Below are 23,802 nucleotides of genomic sequence, written 5' to 3' on the forward strand. Positions count from 1 at the left end.
AGGGGGGGATGTGTGTGGGGGGGGCTGTATTATGGGATGTTCTCGGCGGGAGGGGTTATTATTATGGGATGCCGGGCCGGGCAGTGAGTGGGAAGTTCTGAGGGGAGGGTGAGTATTATGGGATGCCTCTGGGTGGGGGGGGGGAGTTGCCGGGGAGACGGAGGCGGGGCCTGTTGCCGGGGTCCCAATGCATATTATGGGATGGAGGCGGGAACGGGGCGGGGCCTGGCCGGGTTTTTAGCCCTTTAAGAGGCGGTGCCGGGGTAGGAGCCATTTTCCCTTCAGCAGCTGCTGCAGCAGCGGCGGTGAGAGAGGAGCAAGGGTCTGGAGCCGGGTGAGGATATGGGAAGGGACGAGGGCGGGCAGGGCCTTCCGTCGCCTCTTGGGGCATCTCTGCGCGTGGGCGCCCCTCACCGCCGCGCTCCTCGTCGACCCGCAGCCGCAGCTTCCCCCCGGCGCCGCGCCGTCCGCCTTACCCGGGCGGCCGCAGGACGTTTCTCCCCTCCCCCACTCGGCACCGCGCCGAGGAGCGGCGGCCCCACCGGTCCCCGCAGCCCCGGCCGGCGCCTGCCGCTGGGCCCCCGCCCCGGTGCGTGTCCCTGGGGAGAGGCGGCCCCTCGCCGCATGCGAGCCGGACTTCCCCGGCCCCGCCCCGCGCCCCCGCCTGGGAGACCGTGGCCCGCCGAGACGCTGCCCCCCCCGCCCCCACCCGCCACCCCCGCCCTGCGCCGCGCAGCCCCGCTCCGGGCGGGGGCGCGGGTGCGGCGGGCAGCGGAGCGGGGCTGCCGGCGCCGCCGAGCCTGCCCTTGCCTTTTGTGTGCGGCCGGCGGCGGAGGAGCGTGAGGGCGACGCCGGGCTGCCTCTCCGGCCGCGGCTGTGTCAGCCCGGGACCGGCGCGCCAAGTTTGGGCGGGCGAGTTGGGCACTGCCGGCAGCGCCAGTTCCGCCGCTGTCCGCCGTACCGGGCCCCGAGCGGGCTGCCCGCTCCCTGCCGCGGCTGGCCAGCAGCCTTCCGGCTGGCCCAAGGTCTCCTTCGTAAGCACAGCTGCCTTCCTCGCCTTGCTACCTTCTCTCAGCCCAAGGTTGAAATAACCGCGGGCACCCGGCTGCGGAGGAGGGGAGAATTTTCCTGTAGGACATCTGTTTTGGTGTCCTCGTCGGAGATGAGTTGCTGACTCAGTTTAATATCTAGTGTCTTCAAAGCCTGTTTCATCACAACTCTAAGCTGGTACTTGCCAGTGTTTCTGTAAGCTCCAAATCCAGCAAAGTTGCTGTCTAAGCTTTCTCATGGATCCTCTTGGTAGCACTATTGCTTGGGAAAACTGAGTTTGGGTCTACTATAACTTTGTTTTTCTTTTCAATGAAGTGCTGGCTTGACTGGCAAGAAGACGACGCCCTGTATAAGCCCAGGCCTCCCTTAGTTTGGAGGACATGGCATCGGGCATTGGATCTCCGTCGCCGTGCTCAGGGGGCAGTGATGATGATGAGATGGAGATCCTGTTGAACAACGCTATCCCCCAGCATCTAGGTATGGAGAACCTGCACAGCATGCATGTGAAATGGGGGTGAGGCTGGTCTCAAGCTGAATATGTGAAATAAAAGATGTGCAGGGGAATGTCAGTTTTTTACTATGAGTCATGTATGTGTTTTTGATTTTGGTATCCAAGTCGTAGGGTTAATATGAAGTGCGAGGCTCGTGGCTTTGTGTCAGGTGGAGCCAATTTTGTTCCAAGCTGTTGCAGGTTGTTGGGGCTTGTGCTTTGAGGAGGTGTTGTGGGGTGGAGGCAGAGTGTCCAGTTCTGATGAGGTACCAAAATGCCTGTGAGTTTCATATTTTGTGAATGGAGGCCAGGGGGGCGGGTAATATGTGAAAGTGCAGGGTGTCTGACTTTCTTTCATCTGGGAACTTAGACCGGCTGATGTCCAGAGCAAAGTGCCTTGGGCTGTTGCGTGACCCACTTTCCTTCATTACCACACCCAATTATTGAGGTTTCTTGTTCTTGGTTTTTGCTCCATGCTGCTTGTTCACCTTTGCTTTTCTTGTAGTCTTTGTACCTTGCCTTTTCCCCTCATGTTTGCATCCTTGTCATCAATATGAGACTTGGGTTAGAGCCCTGGGTACTCTTCTGTTTTGGGCTTTTTTTATTGTTGCTGCGGTTGATGAATTGCTCTGTGGACATACATCTGGATGCTCTGCTTTTTTATGAAAAGGAATAATCTACGTCCTGATGTGCTGGACTGTAAGACAGGTTTGAGTTTTCCTGCTAACTTGTGGTGTGGTGTTGTAGTGTCATGTAAGAAGAATGTTGCGACTGGAAAGGGAAAATGTTGTGGACTTTTTGGGGTTCTGTTTGTTCAGCATTTTTTTCTGAAGCTTTGAGTCTAGGGGTTTCTGGCACCTCTGAAATCTTAGGCAGAAAGGGACTGTCAGTAAGCTTTGAAAGGAAAATCTTGATGAAGAAAGACTGTTTAAATCCCTGCAAACTGGAGAGCTTTAGGTGATATGTTGAAAAGGATGGGACCCCAGAGACTCTAATTTGGAGCCTGGGGGGAGAAGAAGTGGGATCCCTGGAAGACCTGATGTTGCAGGACCCTGGGAGCAAAGAGGCATCCATTGGTTGGGAATATGTCAGTGGCCAGCCACAGGAGCCCAGGTTCGGAGGGCTCAACCTCTGCCATTTCACCCCTAGCTGTGGTAGCTCCTCTGACCTGTGGCTTCCTCCATCCTGCCCAGCTCCTGTGGTCAGGAGGCCATTTTCCCTTGGAGGGAGAAGGAGTGACTCTGGCTGTGTGCGGTGGGCGGGGCGGCGGGGGAGGGTGGGTGGCCGGGCTGCAGGAGCAGCCTGCCACAAAGGGAAGGGCTGTCTGGCTGCCCCTGCCCCTCGGGCGGGGGACAGGCAGGGAAGGGGGGTGCACAGATGGGAGCCTGCATGGTGGGGAGCTGGCATGTGTTCGTCTGGCTGGGCAGCGAGCTTGCTAGCTGTTGGCGCAGAGAGAAGGGGGTTGGGAGAAGGTTGTGTCAAATCCCTATCGGAGTTGCTGAGTAACAACTTTCCTGTGGAGGAGGAAAGTAGTGGCTTACTGGCCTGTATATGTAGGATACCCTCTACTGCTGAAGAGGCTGAATAGCTAGGGATTTCTTTGCTGGATGCCCAAGGACTGAAACAGTATCCTCGTCAGGTTCTCAAATGTATTCACTGTTTTGTCTCCTTTAGATGTGGCCATCTATGCTATGCTATTTCCTTTTTTTGATGGGCTATGTCAAACTTCTGGTCCCCAAGATCTGAGTGCAACTCTGCTTGGAGGAGGAATATTGTGGAAATAGGTGGTCTTGGAGGGAGACGGAAACCATGTGTGCAGTGGTAACTTATGATTACCTAGTATCTGTTGTGAACAGTAGCAGAGTAAGCTGTTGCAAACCCTTTTATGTTTGTAAGTATGTAACAAGATGTAGACAAGTTTAGCGTCTCTGAGAAGTGGGCTATGCTGCAGAGCAGGAATGGGATTTGAATGAGACATGTCACCTCTTCCCCTCCAGAGCCTGAAGAAGAGCCTGAGGAAGAGCTTCTGTCAGAGGCTGAGACACCCAAAATCAAGAAGAAGAAGAAGCCCAAGAAACTAAAGGAACCCAAAGTGCCCAAGCTCAGCAAGCGTCAGAAGAAGGAGGTAAGGAAAAGGATTTCTAAGGTCACACACTGAAATGGGGATATATGGGGTGTGAGGGTGCTTACTGTCGTTGTTGGCCTATGGCAGCAATCCTTTGTATGAACCCTCTAGAGCCTGGGGAGAGGGCAGTGGTTTATCTAGGGTATTTACTCACAGCTGCCTGATCTTCTCTCTCCCTCCCTCTCCAGCTGGGGGACAGCTCTGGTGAGGGGAATGAGTTTGTGGAGGAAGAAGAGGAGGTTCTACGCTCTGACAGTGAGGGCAGCGACTACACTCCTGGAAAGAAGAAAAAGAAGAAATTAGGGCCCAAGAAGGAAAAGAAAAATAAAGCCAAGCGCAAGGAGGAGGAAGAGGAGGAGGAAGAAGATGATGACTCAAAGGTGAGAAGCTACCATGCTGACTGCCTGCTTCTCATTCCCATGTATCTGATTTTGGGGATCATTGTGCTCTCCATTTCTGATGGCATGTGGATTTGGGGCTGTTAAGTCTCTTCTTCCTTCTCTAGACCCGTTTGAGTTGACCACTTTTCCACCTTGCATTCTTTCCCCTCTTCTGCCTTAAACACCTAGAATGTATGTTGAAGCCAAAGACTTTTTCCACCACCACTGATGTTCTGTTGAGGCTGTATCCTATGGCAGTGATAAGTGGATGGGGGAAAAAAAAATCCCTTGATCATGACTGACTGGATCGTCAGTAGATGTGTAAAGTTCTGCTCTTTCCTACAGCAGAACTAGAGGTCTTTCTCAGAGTTGTTGTGATTCTCTTTGCACAGGAGCCAAAGTCATCTGCTCAGCTCCTGGAAGACTGGGGCATGGAGGATATTGATCATATCTTCACAGAGGAGGATTACCGCACTCTCACCAACTACAAAGCTTTCAGCCAGTTTGTCAGGTAAACTACAAGCCTGCACTTGGACGGACTCTGGAGCAAAAAAAAGAGATTGGGCAAGGACTAAGTTCCTTGGTTTTGGAACCTCAGGGTACATTAGGGACACTAATGTCCTACCTAGAGCAAAAACTGAAGCAACAGTAAAATAATTGATCCACATATTTTTTTTTGTTTTCAGTGGTCAAGATAATGCAAGTCCTCAGTCGCAGTCCCCTTTCTTCCCCAGTATGTTAAATTCCATTTTGCTTTCCAAGCCCTTGAGCATTTGCATCCTCCACAGAGTGAAGGATGGGAGTGGAGAGATTCATTTGCTATAGAGATCAGAGATAAGAAAGGAATGTAGTTTGAGATAGAGGTGCTGATGGGGGTGGTGGTGGGGTGGAATAACGATCTAGATTTCAGGGTGGTTCAATAACTTTTCCTTCTTTAACTGTACACAGGCCACTTATTGCAGCAAAGAACCCTAAAATAGCAGTGTCGAAGATGATGATGGTACTGGGAGCCAAATGGAGGGAGTTTAGCACAAACAACCCCTTCAAAGGAAGTTCAGGTGCATCTGTGGCAGCTGCTGCAGCGGCAGCTGTTGCAGTAGTGGAGAGTATGGTGACCAATGTGGATACCGTCCTGCCACAGCCTCCTGTAGATGTGCCACTCAGGAAAGCCAAGACAAAGGAGGGCAAAGGTGAACAATCTGATGGGGTGGTAGAGAGTGAGTGATGTCAAGGCAGTAGTCTTTCTAACTTGCAGGCTTCTCTGTTCCCAGGACCCAATGCCCGTCGGAAGCCAAAGGCCAGTCCTCGTGTTCCTGATATCAAGAAACCTAAAACAAAGAAGGTGGCACCTTTGAAAATCAAACTGGGAGGATTTGGCTCCAAACGTAAAAGATCATCGGTAAGTGATGCTTCTTTCTTGACTTGAGGAGGAGGTGATGATGTGCTATTAGGTTGGTGCAAAAGGAATTGCAGTTTTTGCACTGTTGAAATGTGCCGTTTGATATTGAAATACATTCTGAAATGTGGTGATTTTATGCATCATTTTAATCTGCTTTTCTTGCTTTATTTTGTTTTGCTGCTGACTTATTACTTGCTGTTCATATTTATTTTAGACTATGGAAATGTTAGACAAAAAGCAAATACAAGCAGTTTTCTTATTTGAGTTCAAAATGGGTCATAAAGCAGTGGAGACATCTCACAACATCAACAAAGCATTTGGCCCAGGAACTGCTAACGAATGCGCACAGTGCAGTGGTGGTTCTAGAAGTTCTGCAAAAGACATGAGAGTATTGAAGATGAGGAGCATAGTGGTTGGTTGGTCATTAAAAGTTAACAACAACCATTTGAGAACAATCATCAAAGCTGATACTCTTACAACTACATAAAGTTGCTGAAGAACTCAACCTCAACCATCCTACAGTTGTTTGGCATTTGAAGCAAACTGGGAAGGTGAAAAAGCCTTGATAAGTGGGTGCCTCATGAGCTGACCAAAAATTAAAAAAAAATTGTTTTGAAGTGTTGTCTTCTCTTATTCTATGCAATAGAATAGCAACGAACCATTTTTGGATCAGATTGTGACACGCAACAAAAAGTGGATTTTCTATGACAACTGGTGACAACCAGCTCAGTGGCTGGACTGCGAAGAACCTCTAAAGCACTTCCCAAGGCCAAACCTGCACCAAAAAGAGGTTGTGGTCACTGTTTGGTGATCTGCTGCCAGTCTGATCCATTCCAACTTTCTGAATCCTGGTGAAACCATTCCATGTGAGAAGACTACTCAGCAAATTTCATGAGATGCAGCGAAAACTGCACTGCCTGCAGCTGGCATTGGTCAACGGAAAGGGCCCAGTTCTTCTCCCTGGCAACACCCGACTGCATGTCACAAAGCCAGTGCTTCAAAAGTTGAACGAATTGGGCTATGAAGTTTTGCCTCATCTGCCGCATTCACCAAGCATCTCAACTTTTTGCAGGGACAATGCTTCTACAGCCAGCAGGATGTAGAAAATGCTTTCCAAAAGTTTGACAAATCCTGAAACATGGATTTTTATGCTACAGGAATAAGCAAATTCATTTCTTGTTGGCAAAAACATGTGGATTGCAATGGTTCCTATTTTGATTAATAAAGATGTGTTAGAACCTACTTATAATGATTTAAAATTCACAGTCCAAAACTGCGATTACTTTTGCACCAACCTAATAGAAATGCTGGGGTTTGTGTCTGGTTGCTTGCCCCCAGCATGTGTGCCTGAGTAGCATAGCTTTTTTTTCTTATCTCAGAGTGAAGATGATGATCTGGATGTGGAGTCAGACTTCGATGATGCCAGTATCAATAGCTACTCTGTTTCAGATGGATCTACAAGCCGAAGTAGCCGCAGTCGCAAAAAACTCAAAGCTGGGAAAAAGAAAAAGAAAGGTACCAATGGTTACTGTCAGTTGGAGACAGAAGCATAGTCAAATGTAGGAATATTAGAGGAGTGTCTGTGCAGAATTCAAATGTTTAACAACATACTTGAGGGAGGAGAATTGTTTGTGAATTATTTTTGATAAGGAAAAGTTTTTTAGGAGTTCTTTCTCACCTTGGTAGGGGAACAGACAGAGTGCTGAGTTTTCCTGGCCTCAACTACACTTTTAATTTCATGTGTGGAAGGAGGCAAAATGGGCCTTGTTTTATTCCTGTTCCAGCTCTTTCTCCCTGCCCTGTGTTTACTTATATAGGTAGAGCAAGAATTTTGGGTTCTACTTCTCTATATCACTATGTAGGCTGTTGGGAGAGCACCTTTCCTTACTGTAGGAAGTCTGTACCTGTGGCTTGTACTGCTGTAACTCCTCATCACCATCTGTAGGTGAGGAGGACTCCACAGTGGCTGTGGATGGCTATGAGACTGATCACCAGGACTACTGTGAGGTGTGCCAGCAGGGGGGAGAAATTATATTGTGTGATACCTGCCCTCGTGCCTACCACATGGTTTGCCTGGACCCAGACATGGAGAAAGCCCCAGAGGGCAAATGGAGCTGCCCACACTGTGTGAGTACTGGATTTCTCCAGACTGTGCAAGAGATCATGGGGTGGGGGTGTCAAGTGACTAGGGGCTGTTCTTTAGGGGTAATAAAATAATCATAAATATATGATTGTTTGGTTTGGATTTTTTTTGTTTTTTTTGTGTTCTGATTTCCCTTTCCTGTAGGAAAAAGAGGGCATTCAGTGGGAAGCAAAGGAGGATAACTCTGAGGGTGAGGAAATCTTGGAGGATGTTGTCGGGGATGCTGAGGAAGAGGATGACCACCATATGGAGTTCTGTAGAGTCTGCAAGGATGGAGGAGAGCTGCTGTGCTGTGATGCCTGTCCTTCATCCTATCATATCCACTGTCTGAATCCCCCATTGCCAGAGATTCCCAACGGAGAGTGGCTGTGTCCTCGCTGCACTGTGAGTTTCTGCCTGTACCATTCTCATTGCTACAAGAGACAATTGACCTAATGCCTTGGGATCATCATTTTCCTGGAAGTGCTTAGTCCTCTAAAGACTCTATCTTCTCTCCCACTTTTGTCATAAAACATCAAGGCCTGGCTTTTTGTGGCTGGATTGTGCCTTGTCGATTGGTTGTTGTCTCCAGACAGCAGGCAGGACAGAGTCCTGCCATTGAGTCTCATAAGGTCTGCCCATGTGCAAAGTAGTTGGGCAGTTTTGGGTCCAGGATGCCAAGGCTCAATTAATTTTCTTGGATCCTGTATGGATGTAGAAGCAGGAGAATGAGTGTGAGCCTATTCAGTGCTTAAGAAAAATACTTTAAACTGATGCTGAGCCAAACAGGCTTTTCGCACAATAAGCCCTGTAATGCCAAGACCTTTTGTAGTAGATAGTTGAGAGAAATGCGACCCTTTTCCAGGAAGTTCTTGAAATTAAGTATTATAAAGTGATGTTAGGTGCTTTCACTCGGTGATAAGGACTGTTAATATGATGAACCAAAAAAGGTGCTTCAGGACATATCCCTGTGCTGGGATATGTTTTCTGTACAAACTTTCATTAGAGTTGTGGTTGGATAGGCTACTGGGCTTGTCAAGCCTAGCAATTTCAGTATTTCATGTAGAACTACAGAATTGGTGTGGCCCTGGGGAAACAACTAAATTGAGATACTGAATTCAGTTTGGGGTTGTCCTAGGAAAAATAAAAAACAAAAAAACCCAAACAAACTGGAGAAAGCTCAAAGAAATGCTGGAGATAAGAGGACAAAAGCTTCCAGATCCAAAAAGCAAATACCATCTGCATAGCAAAACTATAACTAAGGAAGGGAACTGTAACTCTGTATGTTTCTACTCCTCAGTTGCTTGTATGTTAGAATGGGAGCAGTCTGATATAACAAGCTCGGTTTAACTTTTCAGTGCCCAGCTTTGAAAGGAAAAGTGCAGAAGATCTTGATCTGGAAATGGGGTCAGCCCCCAGTTGGTCCCCCACCACCACGTCCACCTGATGCAGACCCTAATGCTCCTCCGCCTAAGCCTCTGGAGGGCCGGCCTGAAAGGCAGTTCTTTGTTAAATGGCAGGGCATGTCCTACTGGCACTGTTCCTGGGTGTCAGAGTTGCAGGTGAGTTGGATGGCTCTAACCACATCATAAGGGTGGATAGTTGGGGGAAAACCTTTTAGATAGTTGGACTGAAAACACCTACTGACTGCTTCTGTCTTGACTCCAGCTGGAGCTGCACTGCCAGGTCATGTTTCGTAACTACCAGCGCAAAAATGATATGGATGAGCCACCCTCAGGGGACTTTGGAGGGGAAGAGGAGAAAAGTCGAAAGAGAAAAAACAAGGACCCCAAATATGCTGAGATGGAGGAGCGCTTCTATCGCTACGGGATCAAGCCTGAGTGGATGATGATCCACAGGATCCTTAATCATAGGTAGGGGGAAGTAGCAAAGAGGATTTCGACAAAGACCTTTAAGCAGGGCTAAAGAAGAGTGAATGAGCTGAACTGCAGTATGACTGGGGGAAAGAGAGGAAGTTCTTTTGTTGGTATGACAAACATTGTTTTTCTGTTGCTTCATTAAGGGATCCTTCTCCCATTTGAGTGGGTGAATACTGTAGTTTCACTGTGCTTAAGACTTACTGGTTTCTTCTGCAGTGTGGATAAGAAGGGGAATGTCCACTATTTAATTAAATGGAGGGACCTACCCTATGACCAGGCATCCTGGGAAAGTGAGGATGTGGATATCCAAGATTATGACCTCTACAAGCAAGGCTACTGGAATCATAGGTAAGAGAAGTATCTAGAGGTGGTGTTCCTTTCTCTTCCCTCAAGAGAAAATACTGGACTATGTCAACCCCTATCACTAACTGGATTAATATATGGAGATAGCCAAGAAGCATCATCTTGCTGCTGACTCCTTATTCCTTTGGGCAGGGACCTTGTGCTGCTGCACCAGTTCATGAAGGTTCCAGCCCTGTTCTCTTGAATTTATCTGAGTTGGGTGATTGCCCTTGTATTCTTTGCAATAGTTTTCCCTTGAAGTGTTACAAAAGCCATTAAACTTGCATATTCTTCTGTCTCTGCATAGGGAGCTGATGAGAGGTGAAGAGGGCAGGCCTGGTAAGAAGTTAAAGAAAGTGAAGATGCGGAAACTGGAAAGGCCCCCTGAGACTCCCACAGTAGATGTAAGTTACTCTTTATTGCTTAGGAGTCATCTGGTATAGCTTCTTATTTTGGGGAGGGAGGCAGGAAGCTCAAGAGCATATGGTTTTGAGTTCTTTCCTGGCCCAAAGAATTAATGGGTTATAGAGCATGCAGACAAAGGCTCACCTTCTCCATTGGGTGAGACACTGGCTGGCTCTTGGTGAAAGGGTTTTACCAAAAAAAAAAAAAAAAAGGCTTTTTGGTGGATACCTTTAGCCATTTGGGAGTTTTGTCTGGTGCTAGTCTGGTTGAGAAGTTTCATCTGCACTAGGGAATATATGGGTGACTGGAAAGGGAGTCTTGGTAGCTGTCTAGCTAAGGTAAAGGATGTCAACTCTCTTCCTTTCTGCTGTAGCCAACAGTGAAATATGACCGGCAACCAGAGTACCTCGATGTAACAGGAGGGACCTTACATCCCTACCAACTGGAAGGACTGAACTGGCTGCGCTTCTCTTGGGCGCAGGGCACAGATACAATCTTGGCTGATGAGATGGGTTTGGGAAAGACTGTGCAGACAGCCGTGTTCCTGTATTCCTTATACAAAGAGGTGAGAGCTAGGAGATCACTACCCAGGGAGATTCTGCCTGTGTTAGTGGCTGCACTCATCTAATGTTTTTACTGACTCTATTCATAGGGCCACTCAAAGGGTCCCTTCTTGGTGAGTGCCCCACTGTCCACAATCATCAACTGGGAACGAGAATTTGAGATGTGGGCCCCAGATATGTATGTAGTGACCTATGTTGGGGACAAAGACAGCCGGGCCATCATCCGTGAGAACGAATTCACTTTTGAGGATAATGCCATACGTGGAGGCAAAAAAGCATCCAGAATGAAGGTACAGAACTCTGCTGTAACACTAGCCTGAACTGAGAGATGCACTAGACTGGCTTTAAGCAGCTGAGATTCACATGCTCTGATGTCTCTGGGAACTGATTATACCTGTAGTTTCGAAGGAGAAATATCTACGAATTGGTGACTAGTGGGCGTTTAGACTCATGCTCTAGACTGTTTAAACACTCCTACCAGTCTGAACTAATTCAGTACTGGAAACTGAGTTGGCTGAGGTAATAGTGACCCTAGGCAAGTCCTTCTCTCTCTCCTACTTAATCTGTGAAGTTATGCATCATTTTGACAGATCTAAGTCAATCTCTGAGTTGCCATTCTATGAAAAAAGGCAAATGTACAAAAAAGTATGAACATTTTAATCTCTCTGAGGAGCTGACTGACAGTGAGGCCATACCGAGACATCTGAGAAATGGCATTCTGTGTCCAGACAGCAAGGAAGAGCCTGATCCTTGGTGGTTGTTTTTTGTAGGACTTTAGTCTTCCTAGTAAAAGCAAGATGAGAGTTAAAGGTTTTTGTGTGACAGAGAAACAGGACTCCTTTGCTTCCCTTGAAATTGAACTGCATTAAGTGCTAACAGTAATTTAAAATTCCACAATAAACTACTTATCTTTTTAAGTCTTAGCTTTTTGATGAGCAACTCCTCCAAATCTAATTTCTGTAACATGCCTCTATTCACTGATTATTTGTTTAACTTCTCTGTTACAATATTTGGCAACTGTCCATAAGTAGTAGGTACTGAGGGAGCTGAGAAGACTTACATGTGTTACAAAAAGAATAATGGGAAATTAAAAAGATAGAATGGTTTGGGTTGTATTTTGAATCTTATGACAGGAATCTGTGGGTGTAAAAAGTTTATGTGCTGTTTGATCAGGCAGGGTTCATCAAAATAACTTAGAGAAATGCTATATCTACATTGTCATGGGGCATTCCCTGATGCCATTGCCATGTTTGTCCTTTGCAGAAGGAGGCTGCTGTGAAGTTCCATGTGCTTCTCACCTCCTATGAACTGATCACAATTGACATGGCCATACTGGGCTCTATTGACTGGGCCTGTCTCATTGTGGATGAAGCTCACAGACTGAAGAACAACCAGTCTAAGGTATAGGGAAACACAGGCCGTTTATTGGCATGGTGCATATACTGAGGGGAAGGGGCAGTGGGTGTTCAAAAGATTAGATATCTGCTCCTAAGCACAAAAGTTTCTTAGTCATTTGTTCAATAGTAAATATGATGTGTTACTAGAAAAAAAAAAATCAACATCCTTCCTTTGGAAGTTGATTGTCATTGACAACAACTTCACATATTGTCGTTTGTCCGTCTCAACCACGACAACATATCACTGGTTAAAACAGCTTTCTCTCTGGGTGAGTAGGCATTTAGTGTACACTGGTAAACAGAAAAACCTGGATGTCATTGTTTCTCTCAAATACAAACTGGCTTATCTGAAAGCAGATAATATATCTGTACCACCTCTCTTCTGGAAAGGCGTACCATACTGAGCATAAAAAAAGTGTCATGAGCACAGTTATCCTGCTTCCAGAGTAGGCTTGCTCTCTGCATTCACTTAGCTTTGTAGCAGAATTAATTGGGTGTTATAGAAATGGGAGAGGTGGGCAGAAGTGTTAAAAAATGGTTGGGTAGATGCTGAAATCTACATTGCTGCTTTCATATGAGACTGCACCTTAACTAAGCTTGTTTGAATTCGATAGACTTGACTGTACTTTCTTAATTCAGCCCCTCCCTAAGTCCTTGTACCTTAATTCGGGTATTGATTTGTCTGTCTTCAGCTGGGTTGTACTCAATATGCTAAAAACAATTGTTATTGGACATACAGTTCTATAGGGCTTTGGAGACTGTGTAAGACAAAATTGGCTCTTTATTTCTCTTTTTTAAATTGTTGTTTAAATTGCTCTGGATCTTGGTGTGAGGTGTCTTTCCAAGACATCACAGCTGTTCTTGCAGTCCAATTTCTGGATCTATTTTTTATTATAGGTACTAAGACTGGATGGCATTCTATGTTTAGCATTGAAATTATTGGAAGTAGTAATGAATGCTTACTAGTGATATTCATTAATTGAAAGGGGATGTAAAGGCTCAAGGTTACATTATGACTAATAGTTAGAATTGGTTATCCAATAAGACCATTAAGGCTACCTTTTTCTAGAGCAGTTTCTTGGCCCATAAGGACAGCTTCAGGTGTTTGCAAGACAGGCCAAACACTCTTGGCAGATTGCAGTTATCTACCAAAGTTTTGCAGATATAATCAGTAACTTCCATATTTTATTCTAAAATGAGAGTGGTTTTTGACTATAACTATGTAGAAAGATAAACCCCCATGGAGGCAACTGGAAGGATCATTCTGGTGTGATAACCAAAACATAAGTGATAGTGGGCTTCTCTTCTTTCTGTTTGTGGGGTTTTTTGTTGTTTGCCATCTACAAGCTACTTTCATTAAGTCTGACCTTGTATTATGTGAAGTGTAAAATAAGCAAAGAAGTGGCCAAGCTCATATAAATTACTGCTTTATTGTCAATTTGTGCTGGTGAGCATGATACACTTGTGCTTTTCAGTTCAGTGCTTCAGCTGCTCACTACTTATATCTGGGATTATTTTGTTGTAACCAGCACAAATTACCTTGAAGATGTGCTGGCAAACCCTTAGTTCTTTTTCTCCTCTGCTTGTTCAGAGCTCTGGAATATTGCCAGCATTGCTATGAATAGGAAGAGTGACTTAGCTATTTCTAGAATTCTCAAGGCAGTGTGGTTGTAAGAATCTGGAACACTAATTTAGCAAGAAAAAAATACATAGTATGGCAGTCTGGAAATGACTGGTGGTCTGAAAGGGCTTGTAACTTACCAGAGCAAAGGAAACCTACCAGCACCTGATGGCTTGTAGGATTTGCTGCAGTCATGTTTTAGCTGTGCAGAACAATGATCCAAATGAGATCAGTCTCGTGACCCTGACTGGAATGTGAACTACTTGGAGCTCTTGTCCAAACAGCTGATGTCCTCCAAATTGAACCATAGCTTGATGTCAGCTTTTTTTATCTAGAGTATTTTTTTTTTTGTAGGCCTATGACTTAAAAAATCTTTGACATGTTTGTGTGTTTTGTTTGTGGTTTTTGTTGGTTGGTTGGGGTTTTTTTGTGGTGTTGTTGGTTGGTTTGGGATTTTTCCCCACCATTTTTTCCTCTGCTCTCTACTTCCCAGTTCTTCCGGGTGCTGAATGGTTACTCCCTCCAGCACAAACTGCTGCTTACAGGAACTCCCCTGCAGAATAACCTGGAAGAACTGTTCCACCTGCTGAACTTCCTGACACCAGAGAGATTCCAGTATGTCTTGCAGCACAAGTCAGCCTGCCTGTCTTGTTGTTCCTATTCTCTTCCTTGTTTTGTTTTTTTTTGTGTTTTTTTGGTGTTTTTTTTTGTTTGTTTGTTTTTTTGTTTTGTTTTTTGTTCTTTTTTTTTCTCTCTTTCCTTTGTGTCTCTTTCTGAGTGTCTGTTTCTTTGCAGTAACTTGGAGGGCTTCCTAGAAGAGTTTGCAGATATTGCGAAGGAAGACCAGATCAAGAAGCTGCATGACATGCTGGGCCCACACATGCTGAGGCGTCTCAAAGCTGATGTTTTCAAGAATATGCCGTCAAAGACTGAACTCATTGTCAGAGTGGAGCTGAGCCCCATGCAGAAGTGAGTGTGGGGATGAAGAGAGCACCTGCTGTTGAACTACTCTTGCTCTGTTCTGCTGTTTCAAAGAGGATGCTAAAACAGCCTCATCCTCACTATAGGGCCTTCTATGCAGTGGATAGGAGGAAGATCTCTTGCTGCCACTACAGCAGAGGGAGGACTAATCCTGTGCTCTGATCTAAGGGATAGAGAGGTGGTGAATGTCACTGGCAGAGCCTAGGTAGCTGGCAGGTAATGCCAGGACTTGTGCAGAGTTCAGCTAGAGAGTATGTTAGTCATTCTCATGAAGAGTGTCTAAGTTGTCTTTTTTTTTTTTTTTTTTCAGGAAATATTATAAATACATTTTGACAAGAAACTTTGAGGCGCTGAACGCACGGGGTGGTGGTAACCAAGTCTCCTTGCTTAATGTTGTTATGGATCTGAAGAAGTGCTGTAACCACCCCTACCTCTTCCCTGTGGCTGCTATGGTATGTCTAATCACTTATTCTGTGTATGCCAATTGCCCGCTGGCTGTTATCAGGGAGCTGGTTAGCTCCCTAATGAAGGATGGAGGGAGTTCCCCTTCCTCTCTTTCTGCTTCTGTTTTTTTATCCTGTCGTTGTATAGACCGAAAATGCTGGAAGGCCTTTCCTCTTCCAGTATCTTTGTATGACAGGTAGAATCTATCTTGTGACTCATGCAAGACAGTGAAGACAATAAGAGTAATGGACTTAAGTCAGTAAGAAAGAGGAGGGCATCTAGGAATCAAATTGCAAAAAAAGAGGCACAGGGTGGCACTGATGTTTCTTATAAGTAGTGCTACATGTTGTGGTTGTGCCATGCTGAATGACCAGAAATGAGTCAGCATCTGATGAACACAGCCAGACGCTAAGACCAAGCTACATCCCTTCAAGTTGTTTTCTTCCTCTTCCCCTTACTCCTTTTCTGTTTTCCTTCTCAGGAAGCTCCAAAAATGCCAAATGGCATGTATGATGGTAGTGCTCTTATTCGAGCCTCTGGAAAACTGTTGCTGCTGCAGAAGATGTTGAAGAACCTTAAGGAGGGAGGTCACAGGGTGCTCATATTCTCTCAGGTATATGGGGGAAAAAATTTAAGGCTGGGAATTCTTTCTCTGAGAAAGCAGGCTATTGATTCAGTATACCCTTGCCTCTCACTCTTCTGTGGTGGTGTTTTTCTGATGTGTAGATGACTAAAATGTTGGACCTTCTGGAAGACTTTTTGGAACATGAAGGGTACAAATATGAGCGGATTGATGGAGGAATCACAGGGAACATGCGTCAGGAGGCTATTGATCGTTTCAATGGTACGGAGTTTCTGACTTTCTCTGCAAAAGGAAAACTGTTGCCTAGTATGTGCTTAGTGGTCATCATGGGGTTGTTGTGGCCCAAGTCTTCCATTACTCTCCTGGAATCTTAAATTAGGAGTGATTTTCTGCCTCCGCCACCCAAAGTTATGTGGATCAGATACAAATCCTTGTTTGAGTAATGCGCTCTCCCTTGTTTACTTTTGTTCTCTCCTTTTATTGAAGCTCCTGGTGCTCAGCAGTTCTGCTTTCTGCTTTCTACTCGAGCTGGGGGTCTTGGTATTAACTTGGCCACAGCAGATACTGTGATTATCTATGATTCAGACTGGAACCCCCACAATGACATCCAGGTGAGTCTGAATGAGACCACTCACTATGGAGTAATCCTGAGGAAGCAGAGAAACAAAATGATCAGGAGGAGTGAAGGAATGTGACACTTTCCTTCTAGAAATATAAAAAATTAGAGCAATGAGGATGGGTAGAGTGGGAAATGAAAGCATGGAGGGTTCTTCTAGGGCCCAGCCTTCACTAATATGAAGAGCCAACATGAAGGCAACTGGGAAATTTGTTGGAGGTAGGTGGGGCGTATCAGACTACGGCTTGTATAGCTCTGAACTGTTCTGAGCACATCTCTTTTCTAGGCCTTCAGTCGTGCACACAGAATTGGACAGAACAAGAAAGTGATGATATACCGCTTTGTGACAAGGGCCTCAGTGGAGGAGCGTATCACTCAGGTGGCCAAGAAGAAAATGATGCTAACTCATCTGGTAGTGAGACCAGGGTTGGGCTCCAAGACAGGCTCCATGTCCAAACAGGAACTTGATGACATTCTCAAATTTGGCACTGAAGAGCTCTTCAAGGATGAGGCTACTGAGGGGGGTGAGTGCCTGAGAGTAGAACTGAAAGATATGGGGAGGTCTGGCTCCTTATTTAGTGAGCAACTGTAGGCACAGTGCTGGTTATAGCCCTTCAGAGAGGTCTAGGGTGTCATTCCTTTTCCCTCGTCCCTTGAGATCCACATGAGAGCTCTGTCTATTCTTTTCCCTCAGGGGATAACAAGGAAGGTGAGGACAGCAGTGTCATCCACTATGATGACAAAGCAATTGAGCGTCTATTGGATCGGAACCAGGATGAAACAGAAGATACAGAACTTCAGGGCATGAATGAGTATCTCAGCTCCTTCAAAGTGGCCCAGTATGTGGTTCGTGAAGAGGAGATGGGGGTGAGTATGAGGTGGATGTCAGCTAGTATCTTCTGCTGAATAATGTAGGATCAATTAAGCAAATTGAGCTCTGACACTTTTAAGGGCAAACAGGCATAAATCTACTTAGGTTGGGATTTGGAGTGTAGGGCTCTAAATTTATTACCTCTCTGTGGCAGGAGGAAGAGGAGGTTGAACGGGAGATCATTAAGCAGGAGGAGTCAGTGGATCCTGATTACTGGGAGAAACTGCTGCGTCACCATTATGAACAGCAACAGGAGGATCTGGCCAGGAATCTGGGCAAGGGCAAACGTATTCGCAAGCAAGTTAACTACAATGATGGCTCACAGGAGGACAGAGGTACAAATCTGCAGGAACATGGGGGAGAAATGGGTGAAAGTATATGTTGCTGGGAAGTAACGGAGTAGCGTCTCAGGCTCACATGCTGTTTTTCTTTCAGACTGGCAGGATGACCAGTCAGATAATCAGTCAGACTATTCAGTTGCTTCTGAAGAAGGAGACGAGGACTTCGATGAGAGGTCTGAAGGTAAGTTCTGGTGAAGCCAGAGTTCTTGGGTCACTTACTCAGAGTGTGGGAACAGCTGGATCTTGATTTGGGCCATTTATACAGTTTGGTGCTGTTCTGCAAGGAAAATATTCACACAACGATACGCTGTGCATTGCCTCTTCTCCTTAGCTGCATTTCTCTCTTCAGCAGCTCGTCGGCCTAGCCGCAAAGGCCTGAGAAACGATAAGGATAAGCCTCTGCCTCCCTTACTTGCCCGTGTGGGAGGGAACATTGAGGTAAGTAGTACCAGGGTAGGTGTTTGCATCCCAGCTGCTTCTATATGGCCATTGCCATATCTGTCTGTCTTCTCCATTCTAGGTCTTGGGTTTCAATGCCCGCCAGCGGAAAGCCTTCCTCAATGCTATCATGCGCTATGGAATGCCACCTCAGGATGCCTTCACCACTCAGTGGCTTGTTCGGGACCTCCGTGGCAAGTCAGAGAAAGAGTTCAAGTGAGTCTGCAGTAGGCAGGGATGTGGAAGGTTGGCAACATCTGATCCCTTTGGGGAAGAAATGGAATTGAGCCTTTTTTTGGCATTTCCTTAGCAATGACATAATTTCCTTAATGTATTAGTTGATTCTTTGTGGAGGAATGAAGTACAAGCTGGGGAGAGAATAGGAGGTTGTTCCTAGTTCTCTTCCTTGGACTCAACTTGCCAGTCATCAAAAGCAAATACTTTTAGAGCAGTAGCATGGCCACACAAGCATGTAATGAATGTTGTCCCTGAGTCTTTTTTGGCTTTATGGTTGTTTCTGGCTCAAGATTCTGAGTCAGCTGTGTGTCCTTTATGCATGTAGTAATTCTGTTGGGAAATTCTCCCTTGAAAGGAGGTTGGAACCCCAGAACTTGTATTACTACAGATTAGGAGTCTCGGGGTGATTTTCCTTGTATGTTGGAAGGGATCTGATAATGTCTGTCTCTAGCTAACGTGGTTTATAGTCTAATTGCTTGTCTCTTAACTGCTCCAGGGCCTATGTCTCTCTGTTCATGCGTCATTTATGTGAACCTGGAGCTGATGGTGCAGAGACCTTTGCAGATGGGGTCCCACGGGAAGGTCTTTCTCGACAGCATGTCCTTACTCGCATTGGGGTCATGTCTCTTATACGCAAAAAGGTAGGTACCTGGCAGACCAGTGGAGCCTTCACTCTCTATACAACTTGCCACTGGGGTCCTGAGCTAGTGAGTTACATCTCCTTTCACACATATTTTAGTTGTATGCCAAGTAGTCTGTCACTTCTGGTTTGAGAATGAGCTTTGTATGACTTCCAATGATATGTCTTTCTATCTCATGCAGGTGCAGGAATTTGAGCATGTGAATGGCCGTTGGAGTATGCCAGAACTAGCAGAGATAGAGGAGAACAAGAAACTTTCACAGCCAAGCTCGCCCTCTCCCAAAACTCCAACTCCTTCAACACCAGGGGATACGCAACCAAATACACCTGCCCCTGTCCCTCCACCTGGTGAGAGCTCTCTTGCACAGTCCTGTGTCCTGACCCCATCCTGGCTGTTCCCCTCACCAGACCTGTGGTGGTGGGGCTTTGGGGTGGACGCAGATCAACTTACCTCTCATGTTAGGAGGGTTGCCAAAGACATGTGTGAGCCCTTAAAGGCAAGAGAGGACACTAACTTCCCTTGGATAATCTGACATCAGTAAAAAGAGAAGCCCTGCATTTGTACTGAACAGGAAAGGGAAGGGGGGGTCATCTTGAGTGGTGTTGGTCCTATTTTGATGGGCCTAATCTCTGGCAGCAAAGGGATGTGAGCTTAGTAACAGTGAGGGGAAGACCTTACTGATTGGCTTCTCTTCTTTTGTCTGCTGTGCTTTTCTGTGGTGGGTAATACACAGAAGAAGGAGTAAAAGTAGAAGAAGGAGCCAGTGCAAAGGAGCAAGGAGAGCCATCTGAGCCAGAGAAAGAACTCGGTGCCTCTGCTACTGAATCAGAGGTCCCTATGGAGGTGAGTGCTGGGTTGCTTGTTTGCCTTGTGCAATTGCAAATGTCTCTGCTTCTGCCCCCTCTTCTGTGTTGTTAAGCTGCTGAGACAGAGGTGTGTTCTTGGAATTATAATTAAAGATAATTCTCAGGTCCTCAGAACTGGCCTGACGGTTTTGTGCATCTTTGCTTTCCAAACTGCTGTGACTGTCTTCTGTTTCCATGCACTGCTTCACCTCGCTTCTCATTGGTTTCTGTCCTCAGCAATGTGTCCAGCCTGTGGAGACACCACCACAGGAAGCAAAATCCCCGGTGAACCCCACAGAAGCAGATGAAAAAAAAGGAGAAGAACCAGAGGTGAAGGAAAGACCAGATGAGCCAATGGAAGTAGAAAGCAAAGGTATCTCTAGGGACACTGTTAAATACCTTGAACAGCAATTAAACCCCCACTTCCTCCTCAAATACTGTTTTTCCTAAAGTTGTATCTTGTTTGCTTCAGTACTTCATTGTAAAGAAACAGGTGTAATTGTAGACAATTAGTGGGGCTTTTCTCCAGGGCTTTGAACAAGGAGTTAGGGAACAGTAGTAGGTTTCACAGGCTGAAGAACAAAACCTTGGGCTTGCATGTTGCCCTACATCTCATGTTCCCCTTCTCTCCTGCAGCTGATGTGGAGAAAGTGGAAGACAGAACACCTATTGAGAATCCCCCTGAACCTCCTATAATCACTCTGGATGAGAAAGGCGAGTCATGAGATCATAGTTCTATTCTCTTCCTTAACTCCTCTCCTGCAAGGATTCCTTGTGGGTCCAACTTGCTGTGGTATCTGCCATGTTCTTTCTAATAATTTCCTGTGTATACAGATGAGAAAAAGGATGATGATAAGAGAGATGTGGTGATGCTGCAGAATGGAGAGATGCTGAAAGAGTCAGTAGATGAAAGGCACAAGAAGGGAGTAAAGCAGCGCTTCATGTTCAACATAGCAGATGGTGGCTTCACTGGTATGAGAAATCTTTATATGTTTGAACTTGTTTATATGCCCCTGCTTGTGTTTGTGAAATAACTTTAAACTCTTCTGGTGTCTCTTGCCTTTCTAGAACTACACTCCCTGTGGCAGAACGAAGAGCGAGCTGCAACTGTCACAAAGAAGACCTATGAGATCTGGCATCGGCGGCATGACTACTGGCTCCTTGCTGGAATTATCAAGTATCCTTACTCTGCCAGTTCTCTCCCCATGTACATAAGCTGTCACGGTGAAGGTGACTGTTCTGGGTCTGACTGGAGAACATTAAGTGAGAGAGTGCTTTATCTTCTTTCACAAGAGTGAAAGGGATGGTGGGAGGAGGTGTTTCCTGCCAGCATAGTTAAGACTTAGCAGGACATAGTTCTCATTCCTCTTCCTTGGCTCCTGTTCCTCCCCTTTCTGCACCCCCTTTCCCCACCCCCTCTTGAGAACTGCATCTGCCTGGGCTGTGTATTCCCTTGTTCTCACATTGCCTTTGTTTGCCTGAGCTCATCCCATCTCAGTCATGGCTATGCCCGTTGGCAGGATATTCAGAATGATCCACGTTACGCCATCCTCAATGAACCCTTCAAGGGTGAGATGAACAGGGGTAACTTCCTGGAAATAAAGAATAAGTTCTTGGCAAGGAGATTTAAGGTAAGGATTTATCTTCAATGTGATAAGGGTCTTTCAGCCAGCTGGACCTCTAAGAACAAGAGCTTGCTGTTCTGAGTTTCTGCTAAGAAAATGAAGCCTTCTGCAGTGCCTTTCTTTTTAGGGGGAACGAGAGGTGAGGGAATAAAGCAATATCTCTCAGGATCATGCAGTAGCTCCACGATAGGAGCTCCCTTTACTCTAGAACTAGTATTGGGGAGCTTCATTCAGTGCTCTCCAATTTTTTTATTGAAAACGGGTATGCAGGAGGCTTATGGCTTAAGTGTCTGTTTCCATCACAGCTTCTGCTTGGTGTGCAACAGAGTTTCCTTCGGTCTCTACTGCAGCCTATTTGGGAGTGTCTGTAGCTTAGTTCTGGGAGTGATTTAAGACCAGCTAAAATAAAGGCCATGTAGTTCTCAGTCTTGGGGCGAAATGTTAATTCAGAGTAGTCTGTCCAATCAGTTCTGCACTAACAGGATTCAAGTTGATTTCTCCAAATGTCCCTGCATGCTTAACAGTTTTTAGGCTTTGTATGAGCATGGGATACTTCTCACTTGGATTCAAAGAGAAAGCTCTATTCCCTTTGCTCCATAAAGAAAGTAAAATAGCAATCAACTTGGTCTTTAAAAAGAATTTGAGGAGGAATGAGAATCCTGCAGAATTTATAGCAGTCTTCTATTAAACTAGATGTAGCCTAGTTTTTTTTCTGTACCTGGCCTAGCCTAATGGAGTCCTTAGTTGTTTGGGGCTCTTTAGGCTTTATTCAACATAAACAGAAGCTGGTGGAAGGAGGTTCAGCTGCAGGATCTCACCTCATGAGATAGTGAAGAACTGGATCAGGAGAGACTGGGGTGCAAACACGCTGCTTTTTGGGCAACTGCTTAAAGAATTTTTCTCATTACTGCCACATCTTGCAGCTCCTGGAGCAAGCACTGGTGATTGAGGAGCAGTTGCGGCGAGCTGCCTATCTGAACATGTCAGAAGACCCATCTCATCCATCTATGGCTCTGAACACACGTTTCGCAGAGGTGGAATGCCTGGCTGAGAGCCACCAGCACCTCTCCAAGGAGTCAATGGCTGGGAATAAACCAGCCAACGCGGTGCTGCACAAAGGTAATGCAGTATGTTAAATAGGCTGGGATAGGTGTTCAGCATCGCTGTCCTCTCTGGTCTTTTCCCTGTGGGGCGTCCCTTTTCTCTCTGAACAGATGTCCCTTTTGCTTCCAGTTCTGAAGCAGCTGGAGGAGCTGTTGAGTGACATGAAGGCAGATGTGACTCGTTTGCCTGCCACCATTGCCCGTATCCCCCCTGTGGCAGTGCGCCTCCAGATGTCCGAGCGCAACATCCTCAGCCGGCTGGCCAACCGCAGTAGTGAGCCCCCTCCACCACCCCCTCCCCAACAAGTGCGTACCCTCTCAGGGGGGAGTGGGGACCGCATGGGGAAAGCTGAGGCCCACTGACCAGCCATTGAGTCTCAGATCGTCTTCTCTCACCCCACAGGTGGCCCAGCAGCAGTGAGTCACTGGCCCAGTGCTGTTGACCTTTCAGCCAAGCTGAAGTGACCCCTCCCCCGCCCCACCCCCCTTCACACTCTACCCCTCTGCCTGACATTCCTGACTGGGTGCTGTTTCCCTCCATGGAAGCTGCTGCGCAGGTCTCAGGGAGGAGAAGAATCTCCTGCCTCCGCAGCCAGCCCGTTGGAGCAAGGAGTGTGCTTAGGAGAGAGGGGGATGTATGATGGACTCTGTACATAGTGACTGGAGGCCACAGCGCCATGTCTGTTACACGGAGAACCTGGCTGCGTTGCTCGCTGCCTCCGCCTGGAATTCCAGTTTTTGTTTTTAATTTTATTTTGAGTTTGTTTACTAAGAAGAGTGCACAGGTGAGACCAAGCAACAGCCAGGACAGAGACAAAGCTACCTCCATCAAGATCCTTTTTAATACAAAAACTGACTGGACTTGTCCACTAATAAGCAGCTTGAAGACAAAAACAAACAAAAAAGAAAAAAAAAAGAAAAAACAGAGAAAAACCTTGGTAAACTGAAAAATAAAGTTTCCTTGTATTTTATTTTGTTGCCTCTATTTAACAGAAGAGGGGTGGGGTAAGTACTTCTCCCACTTCCCAAATTTAAGTGGAACCTCTTGTGTTCCAGTTTGAACCCACTGGTTGTCACCAAGAAGAGCCTGGCTCCATCCTCATGCCACTCCCCCTCTATATATTTATGAACATTACTGAGGTCACCCCTCAGTGATACGGTGATACCTCAGTGATAACCCTCAGCAATCCCTGCATGATTCCTGAGGAGTCAGGAACGTCCTTTTCCTGTGTACAGCAGGGTTTGTTGTATACCATGAGTCTATAAATTCTTTCTTCCTCCGTGTATATGCTGCAAGCTTCCT

General features: G+C 46.2%; 1 protein-coding gene across 2 annotated transcripts; it reads left to right on the forward strand.

Annotated features, from left to right (window-relative positions):
* Positions 1-251: 251 nt before the first annotated feature.
* On the forward strand, positions 252-23,470 carry CHD4 (chromodomain helicase DNA binding protein 4). 2 transcript variants are annotated; one of them, XM_082076044.1, is made up of 40 exons: positions 252-334; positions 1,366-1,527; positions 3,538-3,665; positions 3,854-4,045; positions 4,438-4,556; positions 4,994-5,235; positions 5,317-5,444; positions 6,824-6,959; positions 7,390-7,571; positions 7,732-7,971; positions 8,925-9,128; positions 9,235-9,440; positions 9,663-9,794; positions 10,096-10,192; positions 10,567-10,758; positions 10,846-11,046; positions 12,020-12,157; positions 14,268-14,389; positions 14,570-14,743; positions 15,066-15,207; positions 15,681-15,812; positions 15,926-16,043; positions 16,269-16,393; positions 16,685-16,922; positions 17,093-17,265; positions 17,424-17,604; positions 17,705-17,791; positions 17,960-18,048; positions 18,131-18,264; positions 18,782-18,926; positions 19,108-19,273; positions 19,660-19,769; positions 20,009-20,144; positions 20,408-20,485; positions 20,606-20,743; positions 20,840-20,948; positions 21,270-21,402; positions 22,320-22,515; positions 22,630-22,805; positions 22,881-23,470. In XM_082076044.1, exons 2-40 carry the CDS (start codon positions 1,431-1,433, stop codon positions 22,962-22,964), a joined length of 5,820 nt encoding a protein of 1,939 aa, XP_081932170.1. In that variant the 5' UTR covers positions 252-334; positions 1,366-1,430; the 3' UTR covers positions 22,965-23,470. The 2 variants fall into 2 exon arrangements, with proteins under 2 accessions (XP_081932170.1, XP_081932171.1); XM_082076045.1 differs by having other exon boundaries at positions 17,963-18,048.
* The last annotated feature ends 332 nt before the right edge of the window (positions 23,471-23,802 follow it).

The sequence above is a fragment of the Streptopelia decaocto genome, assembly GCF_964273445.1.
Source record: "Streptopelia decaocto genome assembly, chromosome: 1".
NCBI lineage: Eukaryota > Metazoa > Chordata > Aves > Columbiformes > Columbidae > Streptopelia > Streptopelia decaocto.

Excerpts from the sequence above, each read along its gene's own strand:
- CHD4 (XM_082076044.1), top strand. The coding sequence starts at position 1,431 with ATGGCATCGGGCATTGGATCTCCGTCGCCGTGCTCAGGGGGCAGTGAT. Across the intron at positions 9,441-9,662 it reads CACAGGATCCTTAATCATAG|TGTGGATAAGAAGGGGAATG; the intron begins GTAGGGGGAAGT and ends TTTCTTCTGCAG. Across the intron at positions 16,923-17,092 it reads GGATGAGGCTACTGAGGGGG|GGGATAACAAGGAAGGTGAG; the intron begins GTGAGTGCCTGA and ends CTTTTCCCTCAG.